General features: G+C 40.8%; 1 protein-coding gene across 2 annotated transcripts in view; it reads right to left on the bottom strand.

Moving 5' to 3' along the window:
- Window positions 1–16870, bottom strand: part of LOC131246552 (ALBINO3-like protein 2, chloroplastic) — a 72098-nt gene extending 55228 nt beyond the window's left edge. The window contains exons 1-2 of one of the 2 annotated variants that reach the window (XM_058246811.1): window positions 16332–16870; window positions 15689–15795 (exon numbers count right to left, since the gene is read on the bottom strand). In XM_058246811.1, the coding sequence (XP_058102794.1) occupies window positions 15689–15795; window positions 16332–16747 (523 nt within the window). In that variant the 5' untranslated portion in view covers window positions 16748–16870. The remainder of the gene's footprint in view (window positions 1–15688; window positions 15796–16331) is intronic. The other variant, XM_058246810.1, reaches the window with a different exon arrangement.
- Window positions 16871–23690: the final 6820 nt, after the last annotated feature.

Below are 23690 nucleotides of genomic sequence, written 5' to 3'. Positions count from 1 at the left end.
AGAAAAGAGTACAAAAGTGAAAAAAAAAAAAAAAAGAAAAAAAAAAGGCCTAACATGTGAAGAAGAGAGTTCTTAGCATTGCATTAAGGTCACATGACCAACGAAGAGATACAAATATGCGTGGAGATTTTGATCCCCTAAAAATGAAGGGGTGAAATGCCAAAACTAACCCTGCTTCTGTAGAACTTACAACCAATAACCCCAGAGATACATAAGCAACAAAAAGATTAGTGGGCTGATATTCTATCTCTTGACACTCACCATCAGGTTGAATGTCTCTAAAGAGGTGGTCAACTTGCTCTTTAGCTAGTAAAGTCTTTCTTTAGTCAGGCTTCCGTGAAAATATATGCTAGTCAATATGCTGTAGGAACAAACAGAAACCTAGCACCCATGTTGAAGCCTTTTCGTGAACTAATTTCTCTCTGCTAGGGCAAGCATGAAGTATGGGAAGTGTTACTAGGCTAAAGGGGAAGATAGAGAAGTCTGAACATAAGGCAAAACATGCAGCTTCAGCAGTTATAGAAGCAAATGATATGTAGACCATAGTCAGCCTTGACACTCGAATGAGACACTATGAGCTGCTTCTTGGCCCTCCAAGGACGGTAGACACTCATGACCCAGAATGCATTTGAGATAACAAAGGATGTGTTGTGCCATGTGCAATGCACCATCTTTGGTACATGCATAACTGCCACTAGATTAATGACAAATGGGAGATCCAGTAGCGAAAGGGTGAGATATTGCATTCCCCTAACAATGTTCACTAAAAGGCTGCCCACTAGAAGCACCAAATTTAGTACGGGCAACAAGTCAACAACAAAAGAAAGAGACTTCCCATCAGCCAGGTTGGTCATGAAAGAAGATCAGGAGCATACTTGGCTTAAGATAATAATAATAATTTGCTAGTGCTTGTCATTAGGAAAACAATCTCCAACTTCAATGTCAAGATCCTTCATGTCAAATTATGTGGCAAGAACACAAATGAAGGACTTAATAAGCGAGAGGCTCTCCAATGAGGATCATATCACCACAAACAATGAGAGAAACCACCCCCCCCCCCCCCCCCCAAAGAGTTGAGATGGATAAACTTCAATGAATCAACCACGAATCAGTTGTAGCCAATATGCCTATAAATATCCCTTTTCCGAAATTTTTGCTCTCACTTTTTTTTTGTTTCTTTTCCATCATTTAAACCTCACAGGAAGCTTAAGAACCCATTTCTACAAGATCTAGCCTCTAGGCCTATTTTGGAGATCAAAACAAATGTTCAGAGCAGGGATGGACAAGTTGAAGTATAGTTGACCTTTATGGGGAAAATAAGAAAAAACAGGTACACCATTTTTTTCTTCTTTTTGTTGCATTTAACATAATTAGCCCTAATCCACCAAATCGTGCTTGATTTGTGTTCAATTAGGCTAATTTGGTTTATTTCCCCAAATTTCACGTTTTCAACTATGCTCGGCTGATTTTCCAATAATCAGAATTGTGCACATTAAACAGATAAATTGTGCTCTTTTATAGAGTCAAATAGCATATATATGGCAAAATAAGCAGGGGGAGTGCTCTGCTTAATCTTGGACTAAGTTGGGATTGCATGCATATAATTACTAATAGTAGTATTTTTTTTTTCTTTTACATTGCATTCACGATATTCGTGATAGTAATATATTCATAGATATTTTAATTTGAAATCATTTGTGGTGATTTCACAGTATTTGTGATTGTAAACTACACACGGATATTTTAATTTTAGATCATTTGTGGTGATTCCAGTATTCGACTAAAAACTACTTATGCCAAATCCCATTACAATAAGAATTGACTATCGACCAAAGAATTGCCATTTCCCAAATGCTTTAACACCAAATTTAGATGTCAAAAACTCAAGAACTCAACTTTCAATTAGTCATACCAACAAACAACATTCTTAAGATGAATGGTCCAATACATCATTGAATGCATATCTAAAACTATTTATTTTATTTTTTCTTAAATGCAGGTTCTTGTATTTTTTTTTTTCGTTTCCCCCAAGGATGTGTTTATTTCACCAATTACTACATTAATGTAACGGAATTGTGTCATCATTATGATTTTACCACTGCCAAACCAAACACGGGAATTATCAATCAAATGTAGATGTATTCAAGAGACATGTAAAGGAAGTTGTAATCATTGCATTTTTTCTTGGCATTACCATGAAAATCTCGAATCCAAATAGCGACATCAATGTATGTTGGTAATAATTTGACATTAAAGCAATGTAAAAATGCAATTATTATGATTTTACCACCGATAAACCAAACACAGGTTGGCTGAGATGGCATGAGTCCGATACAGCATGTATCGTATCAATTTTGGGCTGGCAGAGACGCCCCCAAAAACTAATTGATGCGGACATCAGAGTGTACAAGCGTCGCCGTAGGAGAGCCCCAGGCCCTGGCCCAACCTAGCCCACACTTTATTTGGGTGATCACTACTTGGGCCTAGCCCATGGGCCACTTTGAAGACCCCATGTGAAGGCCCCAAACCAGGATGCACATGGGCTGCATTATTTGAAGTACCAGGATAGTTTTTGAGAGTTTTAGTTGAGATCCGACCGTTGGATCGCGTTCGATCACATGATGGCCCACCATATGATCAAGTCCTTTTTCAGTTTTAGTGTCCATTTATGTTTTGTTATTTTTCTACACATTTTTAATTGGTTTGGATTTCTTAGTGGGCCCCTAATTTGCTAGATTTTAAAAGGGGCATGTTGGTCATTTTACTTTTAATGTAAAAACTCTATTTAAGGGGGGGAAAACGTCCAACCCTAAGGTAATGAAGAGTATACGTTTGTCTTCTAAAGAGAAGCCTTTCTTTCTTCCATGCGACTTGGAAGAACCCTCCATGAGACTTGGAGCAAGGTGGTGAGATTTCATCTTTTTGTGGGCGTGCGACTCGCTCACATGTTTATCTTCTACAAGGTATGGTCTTTCTTTCTCCTTTTACTCCTTTAAAAACACCTCTTTGATCCTATCTAGCCAAAATCCTTCAATCCATTGCGCCCAAAACCTCGACACCCTATGTCCCTGCTTCCTACATAAAACCTACCCTAGACCCTCTCCCAATTTCCTCCCACAACCCTCAATTCCCAAATTACAGATTTATCCCACCCCATATCCCGCATGATCTTCATCTCCTCTAAACATAGTTTATGTGGTAAATGAGTATGGTAAATTCTGTGTGTATGAATCTGCCCATGAGTATTTTGTTGATATTTTGTGCTAAGGAGTTGTTCTAACAACCTTGACATCCTGCGATTTAATCTTTATATGAATGTGTACATGTGGGGATGATTTCTAATGAAATGACATGCATTTTTGCTTGCTAAAATTACTGTTTGGTGAACTATTCTGCTGAAATTATTGTTTAGTGAGCTTGGCCCATAACCTGTATGCTTTGAATTGTCCTTTGAATAATCTCCTGCGAAACATGACATCCACACATGAATCCTACATCATTTTTGGTATCAGAGACAGGTTTAGCATAAAGTATTTGTAAGTCTCATATAAAGTTAGGGTCTTTTGTGTGCATGCATATAGGTTGAGATTGCATCTCATATAATGTTTAGGCCACACTATTAGGATAGTAAATCTGAACTAGAGTCTAGGGTTACATTGGGTACACCCCGTGCCCCATCGAATCAATTTTCGTGTCAGTCCTAGAATTAGTTTCTTCCTTTTGAGTGAGCCCTTACATTAAAGTTGTTTTAGGTGTGTCGCGGTATGGCAACTGCAAGTAATAGTCGTGATCCCAACCCGTTATCTCAACAGATCCTAGCACAACTACAAGCCATCACATCTAGGCTAGATCGTCTTGAAACAGCCGTCGAGGAGCAGCGCACAGCGACAGAATCCAATTAGCGGCGCCTTGCTAACCTTAAGGATCCTAATGACGAGCATGAGCCTCAGGCTGAGGTATTGGAGCGTGGTGCTAGGAGGGATCCCATGCCCCCAGTAGAGCCAGCTAGGGCTCCCATAGCACGTCCTACCCCTCAGAGACACTGTCAGGGATTATGTGAGGGGGCATGGCCCAGTAGTTGGCCGTGCAGGGGTGCGTCCTCAAGCACCCTGGTTTGAGTACCATGACCGACATGATGTTGAAGACCGTGTCATGAGAGGTGTGAAAGTCAACGCGTCAAGCTTTGATGGTCGGCTGGACCCAAAAGTCTTTGTCGACTGGTTGGCAGACATGGACCACTTTTTCGAGTGGCATGACATGCCTGACGACCGTCGAGTGCAATTCGCCAAGATGAAGCTTGTTAGTCAGGCTAAGTCTTTTTGGCTGAACTATGAGCGCCGACTTGAGAGGTCTAGGTAACCTCCCATCACACTATGGGCCGAGATGAAAGAGGCCGAGGAAGAAGTATCTTCCCCTGTCATACCAACAAAAGCTCATGGATCAATGGCAGTCCCTTTGCCAGCGGAACATGTCAACCACAGATTATATTGCTAAATTTGATGAGCATATGTTGCAGTGTGACATCCAGGAGGACCCCATTGTGAAGCTCTCCAAATTTAGGATGGGGCTCCGACCTGATCTTCAGCACGAGATGCCCACTCGCGATGTTGGCACCTTGGATCATGCCTACCAGTTGGTGCCTGAGTTAGAGCGGTATGTAGCACTCCAACGTTCTCGACGTATGGACTATCGAGACCCTAGTTCTAGGGCTCCATCTCAGGGTATGAGACCTAATTATGAGACTCAGTCCAAACCATCCTCCTCTAGTCGACCCAATCCTAGAGATTTCAAGGGTAAGGCCATTGAGGAATCTAGCTCAAGAGGAGGTAAGCCTACAGAATGCTACCAGTGTGGCAAAACAGGTCATTTCGCACGTGAGTGTCCCCGAAAGGTGCGAGGAAAGGCCCTCCTGATTAAAGATCAAGGGGAAGATCATAATGACCAAGGTGATTATGAAGAAGAAGAGAATCACCCTAATGTGGGTGCTAGTGATGAAGACGGTGAGGAGACTATCCCACTTGCTATAGTCAGACGTATCCTAACTCAGGCTAAGGAACAGCATGACTGGCGTCGTTCTACTATTTTCCATACTTAACGCCAAAAGTGGGGAAAAGAATTGCAAAGTCATTGTTGACAGTGGAAGTTGTGCAAATGTGGTCTACGCTAGCACCTTGGATCGTTTGGGCCTGAAGCCCACTCCCCACCCTCAACCCTATAAAGTCTCTTGGGTTGACGACTCTTCCATGCCAGTGTCCCAGTGTTATCTGGTGCCTTTGGAGTTTGGATCCTATAAAGACACACTGTGTTGTGATGTTTTGCCCATGGATGTGGGACACATCATCTTGGGTCGGCCTTGGCTCTTTGATAAGGATGTCACGATATATGGTCCTTCAAATGCGTGTACATTCTTACACGAAGGCAGAAAGATTATTTTGAAGCCTCTACCTCCCAAGAACACCCACGCAAAAAGGGGAGACGTCAAGAAGGGTGATGGAAAAAAAGTAAGGAAATCCTAAACTAAGTTTTTTCACATTATTAATGCGAAAGAATTTGAGAAAGAGGCTACAGAGAGTTTGGAGGTGTATGCCCTAGTGGCAAGAGAGGTTACACTAGAGGTTAGGGCAGAGATCCCGTTTAGGGTGAGTCCAGTTCTAGAGGAGTTTAGTGATGTATTTCCTAAGGACTTACCGGATGAACTTCCACCCATGAGGGACATCCAGCATGTCATTGACTTAGTCCCTAGGTCTACTCTCCCGAACCTTCATCACTACCAAATGAACCTGACCGAGCATGCCGAGTTGAAGAGGCAAGTTGATGAGTTGTTAAGAAAAGGGTTCATTCGAGAGAGTTTGAGTCCATGTGTCATGCCTGCACTCCTCACACCCAAGAAGGATGGCACGTGGCGCATGTGCGTGGACAGCCGAGTAATTAACAAGATCACAGTCAAGTATCGGTTTCCTATACCGAGGCTTGATGATATGCTCGACATGATGGCTGGTGCCACGATTTTCTCGAAGATTGACCTCAAGAGGGTATCACCAAATTCGCATTCGCCCAGGTGATGAATGGAAAATGACCTTCAAGACAAAGGATGGGTTGTACGAATGGCGGGTGCCCTCTGGGTTGACTAATGCCCCAAGTACTTTTATGCGAGTGATGACCCAGGTGTTGAGGCCCTTCATGGGCAAGTTCCTGGTGGTTTATTTTGACGATATTCTCATTTATAGTACCACGAAGGAACAATATGTCCACCATTTGAGGCAGGTCTGGGACATCCTTAGGATGGAGCAATTATATGCAAACCTGAAGAAGTGCGCTTTTATGTCAAATCGAGTTATCTTCTTAGGGTTCATAGTGTCGTCCGAGGGTATGCGTGCAGATCCTGAAAAGGTCCAGGCCATAGTGAGTTGGCCAAAACCACAGAACATTCATGAGGTGAGTAGCTTCCACGGCTTAGCTACCTTTTATCGTCGGTTCATTAAAGGCCTTAGTAACATTATGGCTCCCATTACCGATTGCATCAAAAAAGGGGAGTTCCAGAGGACCAGTGCAGCCTCTAAGGCCTTTAAAGACATAAAGGGCAAGATGGTTGAGGCCCCTGTCATGCGACTTTCAGATTTTTCTAAAGTCTTTGAAGTGGCATGTGACGCCTCAGGTATGGGAATAGGGGGAGTACTAAGTCAGGAGGGACACCTAGTTGCCTATTTCAGTGAGAAACTGAATGAGGCAAAACAGAAATACTCCACCTATGACAAGGAATTTTATGCGGTGTAGTCATTGAGGCATTGGCGCCACTATTTACTCCCGCATGAGTTCGTCTTGTTCTCTAACCACGAGGCCTTGCGATATTTAGGCTCTCAGAAGAAGTTGAACCCTAGGCATGCCAAATGGGTCGAATTTCTTCAAGAGTACTCGTTTGTTCTCAAGCACAAGGCCGGAGTCGAGAACAAACCCGCGGATGCCCTTAGTCATAGGGTTGTGACTCTCCATTCTCTGAGAGTAGAGGTTACGGGTTTTGAGCGGTTAAAAGATGAATATCCTGAGTGTCCGGACTTTGCAGAGAGATATGTGTCACTTCTAGGGCCTATTTGGATTCGCGGTTAGGGGTGTATTGTATTATATTAATGGGACTGATGTGACATGAACACCGTTTGGTTCGGAGTAGCCGACCATGGATCAGCACGCGCGCGAATACAATGTCGAACCAAAACTTCTCACCGGTGGTATTGTACTGTCAGAGGCCTCCGCTGCCATCTATATACTCTATTCATTGCGTTGTAAACGCGTGCTCCTACGCAATCCCCCTCGCTTTTCAGAAGCCTCATTTCGTTCCGACGATTTCTCTTCCTTCAACTCATTCAAGAGCTCCCTCATCATGAGAGTCCGGTTTTCTTTGCCGTTCCCAATCTCAGAACACTCGATCTCATCAGACGATGAGGGTTTCTCCATGTCGTTCGATCTAATCTCGGTCTCTTCTTCAACTGCAGGATCCGGATCGGCTTTTGTAGGTAGATTCAGCTCGCTTCCGTTAGGAAATTCCGGATTCTCCCTATTTTTGGGTTCTGGTTCGTCGCCGATTGAAGGCATTTCCAGATAATAGGGTTTTTGTGAGGGAGAAGATCTTGAAGAGGACAAGAAAATTACTGGGTTTTCCTGAGAGAGAGAGAGAGAGAGAGAGAGAGAGAGAGAGAGAGAGATCTCCTAGCACTGCCTTCAGTTCATTCACAAAAGAGCAGAATTCTGAGGGAAACGGTACGGTGCCCACGGTTGTATTGGAAATCCCATGCATCTTATCTCTAAAACGTACACGTGGTTGATTGACACCATCCGTTCTTCATAGATGAACAAAATCAAGGCGCATTCCACGATACCAGGCATCCGATTAATGGATTTAAATGCATGGTGAAATCAAAATAATTGAACGGTTGCAACACAACAGCAAAAAAAAAAAAAGATGCCTGAAATTCTCTGATCAGTGTTGTTTCTTGATTTCCCACCGTCCATTGGCAGGGACACTAGATGGATGGTCTCAATTTAATATTATTTCTTCCAATTGTATTGTGGGAGGTAGGTTGTATGAGAATTCTCATAGTACACAAACTACCAATATCTATATGTATATACAATGTGTGGCCCTTATACGTCGTTTCCAAACATTAATCTGTACTAGAAATTGTATACATACTAGGACAATACCTCCTATCCAAACATTGGTTAGTGGCATGTTTCTGATGGATGTATTCTGAATATCGCCTAATGTATACATGAACAGTACCCGAATACAATACAATTCACCCAAAACACGAATCCAAACAGGCCCCTAGAGGATCCCACGAGGACAGACAATGAGTTTGTCATTCATGATTATTACCTATTTCGTGGAGATTGGCTCTGCATTCCTCGCACGTCCCTACGGGATTTCCTGATATGGGAGCTACATGCAGGTGGTGTAGCTGGTCATTTTGGAAGGGATAAAACGATAACCCTTGTTGAGTACCGATTTTACTGGCCAAGTCTCAAGCGAGATGTGGCTAGAATTGTAGGGCAATGTCGTACATGTCAGCTGGCAAAGCAAAAGAAACAGAATATAGGATTGTATACTCCTTTGCCTGTGCCATATGCCCCTTGGAACGATCTTAGTATGGATTTCGTGTTGGGGTTTCCCAAGACTATCAAGAAGCACGATTCCGTATTTGTCGTGGTGGATCGTTTTTCCAAAATGGCCCACTTCATTGCGTCCTCCAAGAGGTAGAACGCCTCAAACATTGCTCGGATCTTCTTTGATGAGGTTGTTCGATTGCATGGTTTACCAAAATGACCGGGATGTCAAGTTTGTGAGCTGTTTTTGGAAGACACTGGCATATTATGGGAACTCATCTGCAGTTTTCTTTGGCATACCATCCTCAGACTGATGGCCAGACTGAGGTGGTGAATAGGAGCCTAGGCGACTTGTTGAGATGTCTGGTTGGTGATCATATAAGGACTTGGGACGCAATCTTGCCAACTGCAGAGTTCGTATATAATAGTTCAGTAAATAGGTCTACGGGTAAGAGTCCATTTGAGATTGTTCTTGGTTATAAGCCTAGGAGACCTATAAATTTGATTCTCATGTCTGTGTCACGTCGTCCTTCTGGGTCTGCTGAGTCCTTTGCATATTACATGCATGATTTACACAGAGATTAGACAAAGGATTAATTCAAGTAATATAAATTATAAACTTCAAGCCGACATGCACTGTCGATTCAGGGAATTTCAAGTGGGTGATGAGGTCATGGTCTGTATTAGGCCAGAACGGATACCATCTGGTGCCGCTAAGAAATTACATGCCCGCAGCGCAGGACCATATAAAATTTTAAACCGTATGGGTCTCAATGCGTATGTTCTCGAGCTTCGACCTACATTAAATATTAGCTCTACATTCAACGTGAAAGATCTCGTGCCATTTAGAGGCCCACCTCATGATCTACACCTTGAGCCTCCCACTGATCAGTCCCCTGACCCATGGCCTATACCCGAGCCTTCCCCTCAGCTTGCACCCCCCATACCATCTATACACATAAGAGAGTAGATCGAGGACATTCTGGATGAGCCAATGTTCGAGTTGTCAGTATCGCTACAAGTTTCGCTGGCCAGAGATAAAGATATAATATCGTTATCGCCGATAATTTCGCCAATAACCAGAAATGCAGGGAAAAAGAGGGAAACATGGGGAAAACGATGGAATTTTTCAGTGACACTTCAAGACATGGCTAAATACACATATTTACATATTTAGGAATAAAAAATTACGAAAAGAATACATTACATAATAAGTTTTCATTTAATGGGACCCAAAAAGCATGCGATGCCATAAAAAATCACTTTAAAAGCAACCAAATTGAGTTTATATATTACAAATGCAGCTAGCATACAGTAATTAAGACATGTAAAAGTAAATGAACTTCAAGAAAAAAAACAAATATATGATTGATCCAGAACTTTTGTGGCCCATTAATCGTCAATCGCCACTTTTTCCTTTGGTATGGTCCACTTAATAATTGGATGTACTTATTTTTTGGATAATAAGCTAAAATGATTTGGTATCTACACTGTTAACTCGTTTTGACAAACCATTTTATGGTATGGGCCAAAAAATGAAATGAATCCAAATCTTAGGTGGACCACACCACACGAAAAAGTGATCATTGAATGGCAAACATTAAAAAAATTATGAGGGCTACATAAGTTTTGGAGCAAGCTAATATTTATGCTTTCCCTTCATCCAGGTCTGCTAGACCTTATGAACAAATTGGATGGAAAAAAAAAAAAAAAAAAACATCATGATAGGCCCCAGGAAAGCTTCAACGGTGGATATCATTCCCACCACAACTTCCTGTGGTGTGGACCACTTGAGCCTCATATCTGGCTACATTTTGGGCTCATTCCCTAGAATAACATATCAAAATGGATGGATGGTGTAGATAAAACAACTATATCATGGTGGGCCTAACAAAGCCCTGACAGACCATCCATCTCTAGGCTCTTGATCCGCGCCAACGTAGATTTTCCCCGCTGCGGAGTTATTGTGGGAACTTTCTGAGAACTCATCATATGTGATGTAAGTCCAAAATCTAAACGGTCAAAGTGATGCAGCACTTCATGAAACTTCTATGGTTCAACTTTTGCTTTTATCTAAGACTTCATTGGGCCATTATAAAAGAAAACATTTTTCTCCCTTGATTTGCATCTTTCTTTGCTATGGCCCACCAGAGTTTTAGATCAGGGTAAAATTTGGTCCCTAGGAGTTTCATGGGATGCCACATCACATGAACCGTTCAGATTGGAGGCCCATTACACGTGTGAAAAGATGCGTACGTGCCTCGTGTAGCCGTGCCTGATAAAAAAGGATGCAGATTAGCTATATGACAGGTTGAGTAGCGAGACTCGCTACTGAAGTGACGTCACCAAGTTATGTGGATCCTATCATGATGTATGTGTTGTATCCACACCATCCATCCATTTGGAGAGAACATTTTAGGGCATGATCCAAAGAATTAGGCAGATCCAAAACTATAATGGACCCCACCACGGAAAACAGTGGAGTTACATCCACCGTTGAAACCTTCCTCAGGTCCACCGTGATGTTTATTTGAGATCCAATATGTTCATAAGTTAACACAAACATTAAATAAGGCATTGAAAACTTTTGTGGCCATTAGAAATTTTTAATGTTGAGCGTCACTCTCTATTTTTTCTGTGGTGGGGTCCACTCGAGATTTGGATCTGAATCATTCTTTGGCTCATGACCTAAAATGGTCTCTCAAAGTGGATGGACGGTGTGGATACAAAACATACATCATGGTGGGACCCACGGAACTTGGTGACATCACTTCCGTAGCGAGTTGGCTACTCAACCCATCAGTAGCGCATCCGCGCCCGATAAAAAAGGGCTCCAAACCCATTTTTCATCCAAGAGACCCTGAAACCCTGGATTCTTCCCCAAATCTCCGGATTTCTCTGGATTTTTATTTTTTTTTTACATTTTCTTCCTAAATCAATTCCGTTTTCAAGTAACAATCTAATAGAAGAAAGGAAAAAAGGGAATCGAGATTTTCCTTACGGTAACCTATGAATGGCGAGCTTCGATTCAAATGGCCCACCAAATACAGCTTCCAATCAGGGCAATCTATTTTGCAGGTGCGGAAATCCACCCTATTGAAAGTTTCCCTCCCTTTTTTTTCCAATTTTTTCAGAATATTTCTTCCAACGTGTTTCGTATCGTTGGATTGCGATACCGATACTATCGGCCGATATTGCCAACACTGAGTGACAATTGGACTTTTCGCAAAAAATCGATAAAATCAGCGATATTAGGAAGAGAAACGAAAAAAGGGAGTTTCGGTGTCGCAACTCTAGCGATACCGAAATTATCGGCGATAATTCGATAATATCGCCGATAATTTAAACATTGGGATGAGTAGATAATGTCTACCCGCCACGGTGGATTCCAGAAGTTTCTCGTCAAGTGGAAGGATCGACCTACATCAGACTGCACGTGGATTACAGAGGCAAAGCTACAACGGCTTGACCACGATCTACTAGAGTGTTACAGGAGTTTTGTCTCACCAGCGGCGAGACTTTCTCAGCTGGGGAGAGTTGATGCGGACATCAGAGTGTACCAGCATCGCCATAGGAGAGCCCCAGGCCCTGGCCCAACCCAGCCCACACTTTATTTGGGTGTTACAGGAGTTTTGTCTCACCAGCGGCGAGACTTTCTCAGCTGGGGAGAGTTGATGCGGACATCAGAGTGTACCAGCGTCGCCATAGGAGAGCCCCAGGCCCTAGCCCAACCCAGCCCACACTTTATTTGGGTGATCACTACTTGGGCCTGGCCCATGGGCCACTTTGAAGACCCCATGTGCATACGATGTGCATCATGAAGGCCCCAAATGGGAGGATGCACATGGGCTGCATTATTTGGAGTGTTAGGATAGTTTTTGAGAGTTCTGGTTGAGATCCGACCGTTGGATCACGTCCGATCACATGGTGGGCCCACCATGTGATCGAGTCCTTTTTCAGTTTTAGTGTCCATTTATGTTTTGTTATTTTTCTACACATTTTGATTGGTTTGGATTTCTTAGTGGGCCCCTAATTTGCTAGATTTTAAAAGGGGCATGTTGGTCATTTTACTTTTAATGTAAAAACTCTATTTAAGGGGGAGAAACGTCCAACCCTAGGGTAATGAAGAGTACATGTTTGTTTTCTAAAGAGAAGCCTTTCTTTCTTCCATGCGACTTGGAAGAACCCTCCATGAGACTTGGAGCAAGGTGGTGAGATTCTATTTTTTGTGGGCATGCGACTCACTCACGTGTTTATCTTCTGCAAGGTATGGTCTTTCCTTCTCCTTCTACTCCTTTAAAAACACCTCTTTGATCCTATCTAGCCTAAATCCTTCAATCCATTGCGCCCAAAACCTCGACACCCTATGTCCCTACTTCCCACATAAAACCTACCCTAGACCCTCTCTCAATTTCCTCCCACAACCCTCAATTCCCAAATTACAGATTTATCCCACCTCATATCTCATGTGATCTTCATCTTCTCTAAATATAGTTAATGTGGTGAATAAGTATGGTAAATTCCCTGGAGTATTTTGTTGATATTATGTTCTAAGGGGTTGTTCTAACAACCTTGACATCCTGCCATTTAATCTTTATATGAATGTGTGAATTTGGGGATGATTTCTAATGAAGTGACATGCATTTTTGCTTGCTGAAATTACTGTTTGGTGAACTGTTCTGCTGAAATTATTGTTTAGTGGGCTTGGCCCATAACCTGCATGCTTTGAATTGTCCTTTGAATAATCTCCTGTGAAACATGACATCCACACATGCATCCTACATCACTGATATTCAGAACCTTGGAACAATGAAACAAAGCTTGGGGGGCTTGCTTAAGACAAGGCACAACTTCTCGAAGATGACAAAGATGATCATGGTGATGATGGTAATGATGCACCTGCTTTTAGTGTTGCTTAGCACAGGGAAGTATTGCAAATCGCAAGCTGATGAGGATTGAAGGAGTAAAAGAGACAGAACTTGTGAGCATACGAAGTCATGATACAACCAAAGGGGGCTGACAGTAGTGGCATTGGGAGGAGATGAAGCATCCGGAAGTCTAAGACATCAAACAACTTACAAACAATATGGATATGACCATCGATAGCATAGGGAGCCCGTTAAGCCACTTTCATATTAGCCTAATTGCGGTCGATACATTCCATATGGATACACATTCGGATCCAAATTCAAGTTATTCGTTGTCGCAGTCTCACTCTTAGTCTCGGCAAAATATATACGAGCAACAAAACTAGGGATAGTTGCAATATAGTATGACTATGGTGGGCCTGGTGGATATTCTTACTCAGGGACGGGATCAACACAACATATACCTAGTGAGGATCATGATCAGTCATCCTCGATTTTTGTTGACTTGGTCTTTCCCTCTGGTTCTAGCTATTATGGATAGACACACGGTGTACTAGTGCCACAACCCCAATCGCAACCTGGTGATGACTAGGATGTGGAGGTCGAACAACCACATGCAACAAGATTTTCATTACAGTGGTGATTTATTGGTAGTGATTGGTGAGTTCTCACTTAAAATCTCTCTTCCTTAGTAAATACTTTTTTTACATACAAGTCTTTTTCACTCATAGTACACCGCTCACCAAGCACATACTGTCAAACTTGTGCGTTAAATAACTCCTCTAAACAACCATCAAGGAATGTATAATCAAATCATGAAACTCGCAAATTAATCAAATAATACTAATTCTTTTATTTTTAAGGAAGACAGGACATGGCGAAAGTCTAGACCAATTTAGCAATTGTACGTAAGATAGGTAATACTTAATAGTAATACCCTGGAAATGAGATATTTGGTATTACATTCATGCAAATATATTTATCATTGATATTAAATATTTAAAAGATTAAATATTAGAGTTTTGCAATCAATTCAAGGCTGTCAAGTTCATAAAATTCTCAGACAAGTCGAGACAGCATTCTCACAGAAGAGTGGACCATTATGCCATCATAAACATGGTCAAAAAATTGGAATCCTCTAAATATTTGGGAATTTCCCTATATTTTTCCAAATTTTTTTACCAAAAAAAAAAAAAAAACCCTTTACAAGAGTGTAACGGCTATTGCGGCCCTCATAACGGCATCAGTGGGGACCGTTATGGCACACCTCGACACATACATTTATATGAATTTGGCTATGAATTGTGGGAAAAATATCAAAGCACAGAAAAGAACAAAAGATAATTGCAAGTGAGTTTTTGTTGTTCTGATTTACCCATCTTGAGGATTTAGAGGAGATCAACTTTGGTGAGTCGTGGGCTAGGGCCAAGCAATACCTCATGCCCCACTACAAGCCAAACTTCTTTCTAGCTAGGGCCGTGATCACACACTTATTGATGTTCACCATCTAGTGCACCTCCCCATCCATTCATGTTCACCATCGCAGATGTTACCGTCTCAGGGGGCCTGCACCTCAGGAATAGTTTTCTCTCACTTTTGGAATGCTTGCAAGCGTGTAGCAAACACCCTAGAAACAAGATTGTTCCCTTGGAGATTGCATCTTTCCAACCAAGGAATGCACACATGGAGGCTTTGGATAATAAGAGGAGCCAATGGAAACCCAACGAACCAAAAATGTCCATTTTGCAATTTAGTCCTTTTAGGGATTAGCCACTTGAAAACTAAAGGGGACTCCTTAGTGGTAATCAACAAAATCAAGGACGTCTTGAAGCCGGCATGGGAGGTGACAAATTTAGTAATCAATTGCAAGAAGCTACTTCGTAAGCAATGACAGATGCTCCAGGTATCAAAACACTCTCCTCAAACTTGGATATTTGACCTGCCAAACTCCACTATGAACTATTTGTATTTGGATGCTTCAGCACATATCTCTTTCCAGTTTTAGTATACTTACGCTTGAGCAGAAATATATGTGTGTGCGTGTGTGAGTGAAAGAATGATGCAAATAAGGACATATCATAAAATTCACAACCAAAATCACTGATTAAAGGAAGAATTGTGACGAGATTCATTTTATATTCGAAAAACAATTACAATTGTGAAGAAGGCAAGCCAAGATATGGATTACAAGGCCAACAACAAAAGAACATCATTGTGCTCACATTTTGGCATTAATTTTGACATCTTTTCAAGCTTCTTAAGTTGCAAAATAAGCACAGGAAGTAGTGCCATCCTGAGAGCCAAAGTAGAGGTAGAAATGACTGCCCACCTGTAATGTTGTTCAAAATGTCAACAAACTCTTACAAATCCATCCAATTTTCAGTGAGATTATTTCTTCTTCGTAATACAATTTACAATAAACTAAAGAGAAATGATGCTGAAATGCACCCTCATGGCATTATACATGTGAACATTGGTGGTCGTAAATCTGGATGATTCATACGGTTCAGTTCCTTTGGCATGAGCCAATCACGAAGAAGATGCATCCAAAGAATCATTTTGATCAAATGCCCATAATGATAAAACCATGGCCTGGAAAACTGCCCTTAATAAATAAATAAAGGCCAATGTTTGAATATCTCATGGTTGCTCATGAAGAGTGCATTCAACATGATGGACGATCCAGATTGATGGACTGTCACTTGAGCATTCCTCTTACATATATTAAAAATAAGAGGAAGAAGAAGAAGAAGAAGAAGAAGAAGAAGAAGAAGCCACAGAGAAGAAAACTACAGGGATAAAAGAAAATGACGGAAAATACATAATTGAAAAATTATCTATGAAAATTGGATCTCCAATGCTTACCAAGGGAGACCGGTGAGATCATGGGCCCCATCCAGCAAAGAAATAACTGCTCGAACTGGAGAATACCACCGGCCCCCGCCATCCTCTCCATCCGCTACATCCGAACTAACCAACCCTAGATCGAAGGACTCCGACTCAGTTCCTGAGTGTTTGACGACGTTATTACTATCGACACGATCCGGATCTCCAGCAGAAGAATGAAAGGAGAAGGATCGAAATGGGATAGAATTCGAGGAGACGAGAATGCTCGGATCTAATGGAGGGGTGAATCGACGGCTGTGATTGGAGAAGCTGCGGGGGTTCGAAGGGGAGGGGAAGAAATTAGGGTTTTGGGAGAGGGCAGAGAGATGGTAATGAAAGATGGAAGAGCGTCGAAATCGACGGATGTGATTGTATAGGAGGGATTGCCTTCCCATGAGAGCGAGTAGGAGAAGAAAAGAAAGGTTTTCGAATTCGTTGGAATGGCGGCAGTTCAGCGGCTCTTGTTCAAAACCCCGGGAGTAGACTGAAGAAGGATTTTGACCTTTTGAGGAATGATACGTAGCCAACGTCTTTGCACGTCATGCACGTGTTTTCAATTCTGATAAGTGGGGCCCATGTTTGAGCAATCCAGACCATGGATCTATTGTTTTCGACCGTTGATGGACTTCTAACCAAAGATTCACTTGCTACAACAGTCTTAGCATTTCATCTTGTGGGGTAAAAATGGACGGTTTAAAGAGAAATACAACCACAAAGGTCCTATTCATGATGATGGGATATTCCTGGATTTGGGGACATTGTACATCCAAGGTGTGATGTAGAGCAGGTCGCGGACACTTGGACATGAGCAGGCCCGGTCCAAGATGAAAGTGATGTCGACCGTCGTAAACTTAAAGCATGTGTATCTGGCAAACCGGAGTGAATTATTTGACATATCATGTTAGATTCCATCAGTTGAAGATCCATTTTATTGCAATTTTTATCATTTATGGTAAGCTACGAATTTTAAAGAGTTTAAGTTAGAGTTTGATTTTTAAAATTCTTACAAATTTTAATATCGATTTGGCATAAATTCATTTTTATTATCTATTAATGAAATTCATATTTATTTTTATTCTTCTTTTTTATTCATGGATTCGAGTAATTTATGTGAAGAATCCAGAGAAGTTATGTCGATTCCCTACATCACGGTGGGACCCAATAATCCAATCATCTGAATTATCTAACCATAAGCCCTACTCGTCATGATTGAAAATTTGAAACCAATGTATGAATCATAGTTGGAGAACTCTCTCCGTATACGGTTAAGGGCTGTTAGTCCTCGTAATCAGCCATGGGGGCTTTTTAGTGTAAAACCCACTTCAGTAGTAGGACCCACCGTGAAAATGATCCTGACCGTCCTAAATGAAATTAATTTTAGACCATGGACCATTTCATGATTCTCTGCGTCCGTGGTTGCTCGTAGTTTGCCCATGAGCATGGCATGGTGGTCCTACCTCTTGAACGTTCTGGATCATTCATAAGCATGACCAAACCAGTGGACATGTGCTGATAAAAAATTCAAGTCTTCAAAAGATCTTCCATGCTTCCAAATTACAGGGTTTAACTGCATGTTTGGTTTCTATCTCTTATTTAATGTAAGAATTGGACTCAGTTTTTGGGAAAATGATTAAGCTTTGTTTGTTTGATAAGGCTGATTTTCTAGTAAATTATGGAACAAGTCTGCAATTCTATTGCAGTTCTGAAGTTTTTCAATCTACTGTTAAAATATTATTCTAATTCTTAGTTAAAAGTTGGGGTGATCTTTTTTCCTTTTTTTGTGGAAAACCAACCATTCAATGCAAATGAAACTTCTTTCATTTGTTTTTTTTTTTTTTTAAATTTATTTATTCTTTTTCTCTCTTTGTTTTTATAACTAAGAAATTGGCAAGCCAATGAAAAAAAGAAAAAAAACTAAAACAACAGCAACCAAAATTAACTAAAAAATTGCCATTGATTTAACATTGATGATAAGGGAGCTGAATTCTTCCTGGCCTATTCTTCTACAAAACTCTCATCATTGATGTTTTAGTCGATTCCACAGGTGGACACGAGGTTATTGTTCTTGTACAGGTTTTCAAGCAGAAACTATATCAAGTTAGCTGAATAAGTTCAGATTGACAACTCAAAATGATAAAGTGCCAAAAGATGAGAAAAATATTAAATTAAGATTAACATACATATGTTAAGGAGTCTTAAACCTAAGAGATAATTAATACTCTTTTTTCCAAGTCTCCTGCTCCAACAAATAGCACTCTCACTGTGGTTCGTCGTACATAACAAATAAAGATAATGTTTGTATCTCAATCATGTTTACATGATCACTGCTAGTGGGGCCTACTAAAATACTTATATAGTTTTAGATTGAATGGCCAAACCAATCAAGACATTGATAAACAGTGACCCACCCACAGAATGAAAGTCTTACTCTTATTAGACCTACATTGAGCAACCTTTAATCTTGGAAACTATTTATTTAAAACAAGCTTTTTAAGAAAATCGTTTTCTCACAAATCAGATTTATTTGACAGCACCAAATGTCCACGCCAAAATTTTGAAAATCATCAACTTTAGAAATATGAACAAACCCCAAAATTTCATGAATTACACCATTTAATTCCATGATGAGATACTACCCATCATCACAAATTCTAGCATTTTCAACAAAGTAGATATCGAGCAGTTTATATTTGAATTACTATTTCAAAGTGGTGATATAATCCTTACAAAATGATACCTTATATGTTTTATCCATACTCAAATGTTAGCATGTAGGAATAACTTTATTATTGTCATGGTACTGGCCGACGAACAAATGACCTTGAGCCAAGCCCAATATAATTACTATTTGGGCTTGACCTTTAAGAGGCTCCCTCAGCCATGATGGCCAGATGATCCAACGGGCTTGGCTGATTGTTGACACCCTTAATCACTGCTCTTTTAGGGCTGCATATTTCCTGCAACTGACAAATAGCTCTGTGAGGCCTACAGTGATGTGTGCGTGATATCTACTTCTCCATCCATCATATGAGCTGGCTCATGTTAGGACGTGCGCTTCCAAGAAAAATGCTGATCCAAAACTTAAGTGGGCCAAACCATAGGCAAAAGTGGAGATAGGATGCCTTATTGCGGCCCACCAAAGTTTTGGATCAGACGCTATTTGGTGGGGCTTACCTTACAAATGGGCTCGATGGCATGTAGACAACACGTTGGGCCCTAGGAAGTTTCAATGGTGGGCGTCCCATCCCGACTGTTTTATTGGTGTGGCCCACTTGAGTCCTGGATAGGTCTGATTTTTGGGGCTCATGTCCTAACATGTTCCCATCCCCACTCTACCCTGTGGTGTGGCCCACTTGAGCTCTGGATCGGCCTATTTTTGGGCTCACATCATTACATGAGCTGACACAAACAATGGACGGCGCAGGTGTGCTTGCACACATCATGGTGGGCCCCACGAGCCTTCCTGCGGCCCAGTTCCAGCTTAAACCCACCTTGGAGAGTTTTAGCCAAGCGGAAAATACCTGAAAATGTGGCGACGTGGCAACATTGTGTGAATATCTGATCCGTGCATCACATGGGCCATACCATTGATATGACCATATCTAAAACTCAGACGAATCCACTCATCAGGCGGTCCACACATACATCTTACACATGGACAGTTGGAAAATTTTGCTAAACCATACGTTATTTTTGTACAAGAGGGGCCCACTTTATTACCTCATCAGCTTATTTTGGGGCCAGGTCACCTATCTACTTGTGGGGCTCACCTGATCCGTGGCTTGGATGTCCAACACGTGTATGTATGCCAGCATGTAGAGGCATCGGTGGGCTCAGCTCATTTCCGTACAAAGCCCAAAAGATGGGAAATGTATGTAAAACGATATCTTTGATCGATTCAAAAGCAAACTTGCCCAAATGTCCCACTTTTGATCAGGTGGACCAAGGGATAAGAAGGGCCCACCAATATCCGATATGGGTGGGTCGGTTCGGGTCCAACCCGACATGACCCAAAATTGGCTAGAATCGGGTCGGGTCAGTTAGCCCGTTGGTCCAACCGACTCATTGCCACTACTCTTATGGTCAGGATATGCGTGCCATGGAGATGCATGGATCGGAACCGTCCATTGCTCTCAGAGCACTACGAGTTACAGTGATACAAGTTGCATCGGACACTTAAACAATCCAATCCACTGATCTAGACTATTCCGTGCACATTTCATGGGTTACCACACAAATAGTACAATGATCCGACAAACATTAACGATTTGATCAATTTCCTTTTGATATGGACGGATAAGATCATTTACACGAAAATAGATCGAATCAACAATTTGATCCATCTATTTGTTAGAACTTATCATGGATAGCTTATGATTCTAAAGAATCACTTTTGTGAGGCAACTGTAAACATCCCATCCATCGCATTGGAAAAGGATGGCTATTGAAAATAAGGCCAAATCAAGGGTAGATTTAATTGTCCAATCAGCACGATTTTTCAGTAGGTGGGCCATAAAATGTGTTCTGGACTTAATGAACAGTTCAGATCGATCGATTGGACTGTCCAAGTGAACCTATACTGGGAGCACTATAACATATAAGTTCTCTGAAAGCATTGGACCATTTCTCAAACTTAAAAACTCCAACCAAACTCCTGTGGTAGATTTCCTTATGGGCTGTTGCAAATTAGATATTTTTTAGCACTTGGTGGTGCACCGGAATTATGGTGCATCCATATCGTATTTTTGGAATCCAACGGTCCAAGTCAATGATCCAAACCATGCATATGATCAAGCCCACTCCTCATAGGACACATGTGAAAATCATGCCATTGCGAGAATCTAACCGTCAAAATTTTCACCTTTTATGTCCTAACCGTTGGTTTTTTCAAGCTGAAGAACGGATTAGTAAACATCATCTGATTCAAATGAGTCTTTAGAACCATAATCTATCCAAATGGGCCCAAGAGAGTGGATGAAGCACAATGAAAAACAATAGGCTGAGTAGATTACAATAACCAACTAATCTTGCCTTTGGAATTTGGACGACTCACTATTATAGTTTTAACCATCTATTTCATAGCCACCAATTGAATGGTTAAGATTTCTTAATTAGTGTGATTTTAGAGATATGCCCCCATAGATAATATCCCCAACGTTTGGATATTCTGGTTAGACATACACGAGCGTATTGTACACTTTGATAGTTCAATCAATCGATCTGAACTGTCCATTATGTGTACATGCATTTCATGTGCCACCATGTAAAAATCAAACCAACCAAACAATTCTAAGCATCTGATCAAAGACCTATAAAATGAACGTACAAGATCACGTCCAACCAATAATTTGAACCATCCACTCATTGGGGCTTACTATGGATTGCTTTTCTTCCTAAGAATTACTCATATAAGACCATCCCAAACATCCCATCCATGGCTGGGAAAATGAACGGCTATAAAAAAATAAGGCCAATTTACAGATGGATAGGATACTACCGTCGGTGTGATTTTTGCACGGACACCCATGAAAACACACGCCATCCCCAATCAACGGTCTGGATCGAACGATCGGACTGTCAAAGTGTCCCGATACAACTAGGAGCACCATAACTTACAATGCTCCACAGGATCACTTATCATTTTTTGTCCACCAAGTTGACTATTTGATTAGCAAAGTTAATGAATTTCTAATGGATCATTTAAAAAGTAAATTAGAGGTTTGATGTGAGATTGGATTTGATCAATATATATCTATAGTCAACCAAGTTCCATTAATAAGTAGCAATGATAGCCAAATATTCTAATGAGAAACGTGTGCATCCTATCATACATATGTCACAACTTTATATTCTTGAATCATATTACTCCTAGTTCCATTGGTTTTCTTGAAATTCCAATCGATCGATCTGAACCGTACATTTAATCTAACATACATTTTATGGGCCACCATCCAAAAATCTCATTCATTGGATGATCAAATCCAATCCAATCCATCCTTCATTTGATCTCATTTTGTACTCTTTTTTTCTTTTCTTTTTTTTTTTTTTCAGGCCATGGATGGGAGTGATTCTTTAGAATAAGCAACACATGATGGGCGCCAAAGACTAGATGGACCACATTATTGATTGGACTTATTTTTTGTACCGACGATTTTGACCGTCCATATTAGAAGCTATTAATCAAAAGTTTAAGATTGTTAGGTCCATCTAATATTCTTATGATAGCCCATGAGACGTGTATTTAATCGAATGGATAGTCTAGATTGAATGGTTGGATCTTTCAGTTTCTAAATTCCATTAGTTGCATATTAGATGATTGATGTATGTAGGACAAAGGTAAATATCACGGATGATCAGGATTGAAAGAAACCAAGTTAGAAAGTTCAATCTAAATGGATGATCAGGATTGAAATGAATCAGGTTAGAAAGTTCAATCTAAATGAATGATCAGGATTGAAAGAAATCAGTTTAGAAAGTTCAATCTAAGGTCTAACACACACTATAACTTCCTAAGGCCATAACATAGATACAAGATACCTATTTTGTATGTATAGTGTGTTATTGAAAATTATTAACCAGCTCTATGTCCTAGCTAATGCCAAAGGACATAGAGCTTGAGGTCTTGGTAGCTAATGCCAAAGGACATAAAACTTGAGTGGAGATACCTCGTTTCAACACTTGAGGACTTGGTTTCGATCCCTAGTGGGGGTGGCTAACATGGAGTGTGTACTGACATGGGTGTGTACTAACAAGCTAACCCAAAAACCAAAAAATAATAATAATAAAAAGCTAATGCCAAAGGCATTCTTGAATGGCTTTCCGAAATAAAGTCTTTTTATTAATTAGTTATGTGTTTAAAGTAAAATTTAATATTTTTAGTTATATTTTTTGTTATTTTAATGCATTAAGGTTTAAAGAAATTCAATTATGCTTCGGATGCGTTTGGTAAATTGAATTTAAAAAAGTTTGAAATTAATTTAAGTAATGGATTCATTGTGTACTTAATTTTGGGACCGATAGGTACTATAATGCCTGTTTGGTAAAATGACCGAAAAAAATTTATGAACATTGAAATTTAGCACCAATCCAAAAATTTCTATTTGAGCCCTTGCCTTAAAATAATCTTAAAAAATGGATGGACGAGGTGGATTTCTCGTGGACATCAGGACGGGTCCACCTAGTTGGTGTCCTTCCAAACTGGAGTGAATTAGGCATTCGGACCATGGGGCCCACCTTGATGTATGTGTTGTATATCCACACAGTCCATCCAATTTTCTGGTTCATTTTAGGATACGGTCACAAAAATGAAGAAGATCCTAATCTCAAGTGGACCACACC

This window comes from Magnolia sinica, chromosome 5 (assembly GCF_029962835.1).
Source record: "Magnolia sinica isolate HGM2019 chromosome 5, MsV1, whole genome shotgun sequence".
Lineage (NCBI taxonomy): Eukaryota > Viridiplantae > Streptophyta > Magnoliopsida > Magnoliales > Magnoliaceae > Magnolia > Magnolia sinica.
Note: the sequence above shows the minus strand (reverse complement) of the source record. Positions and strands in the feature narration are given on the sequence as shown.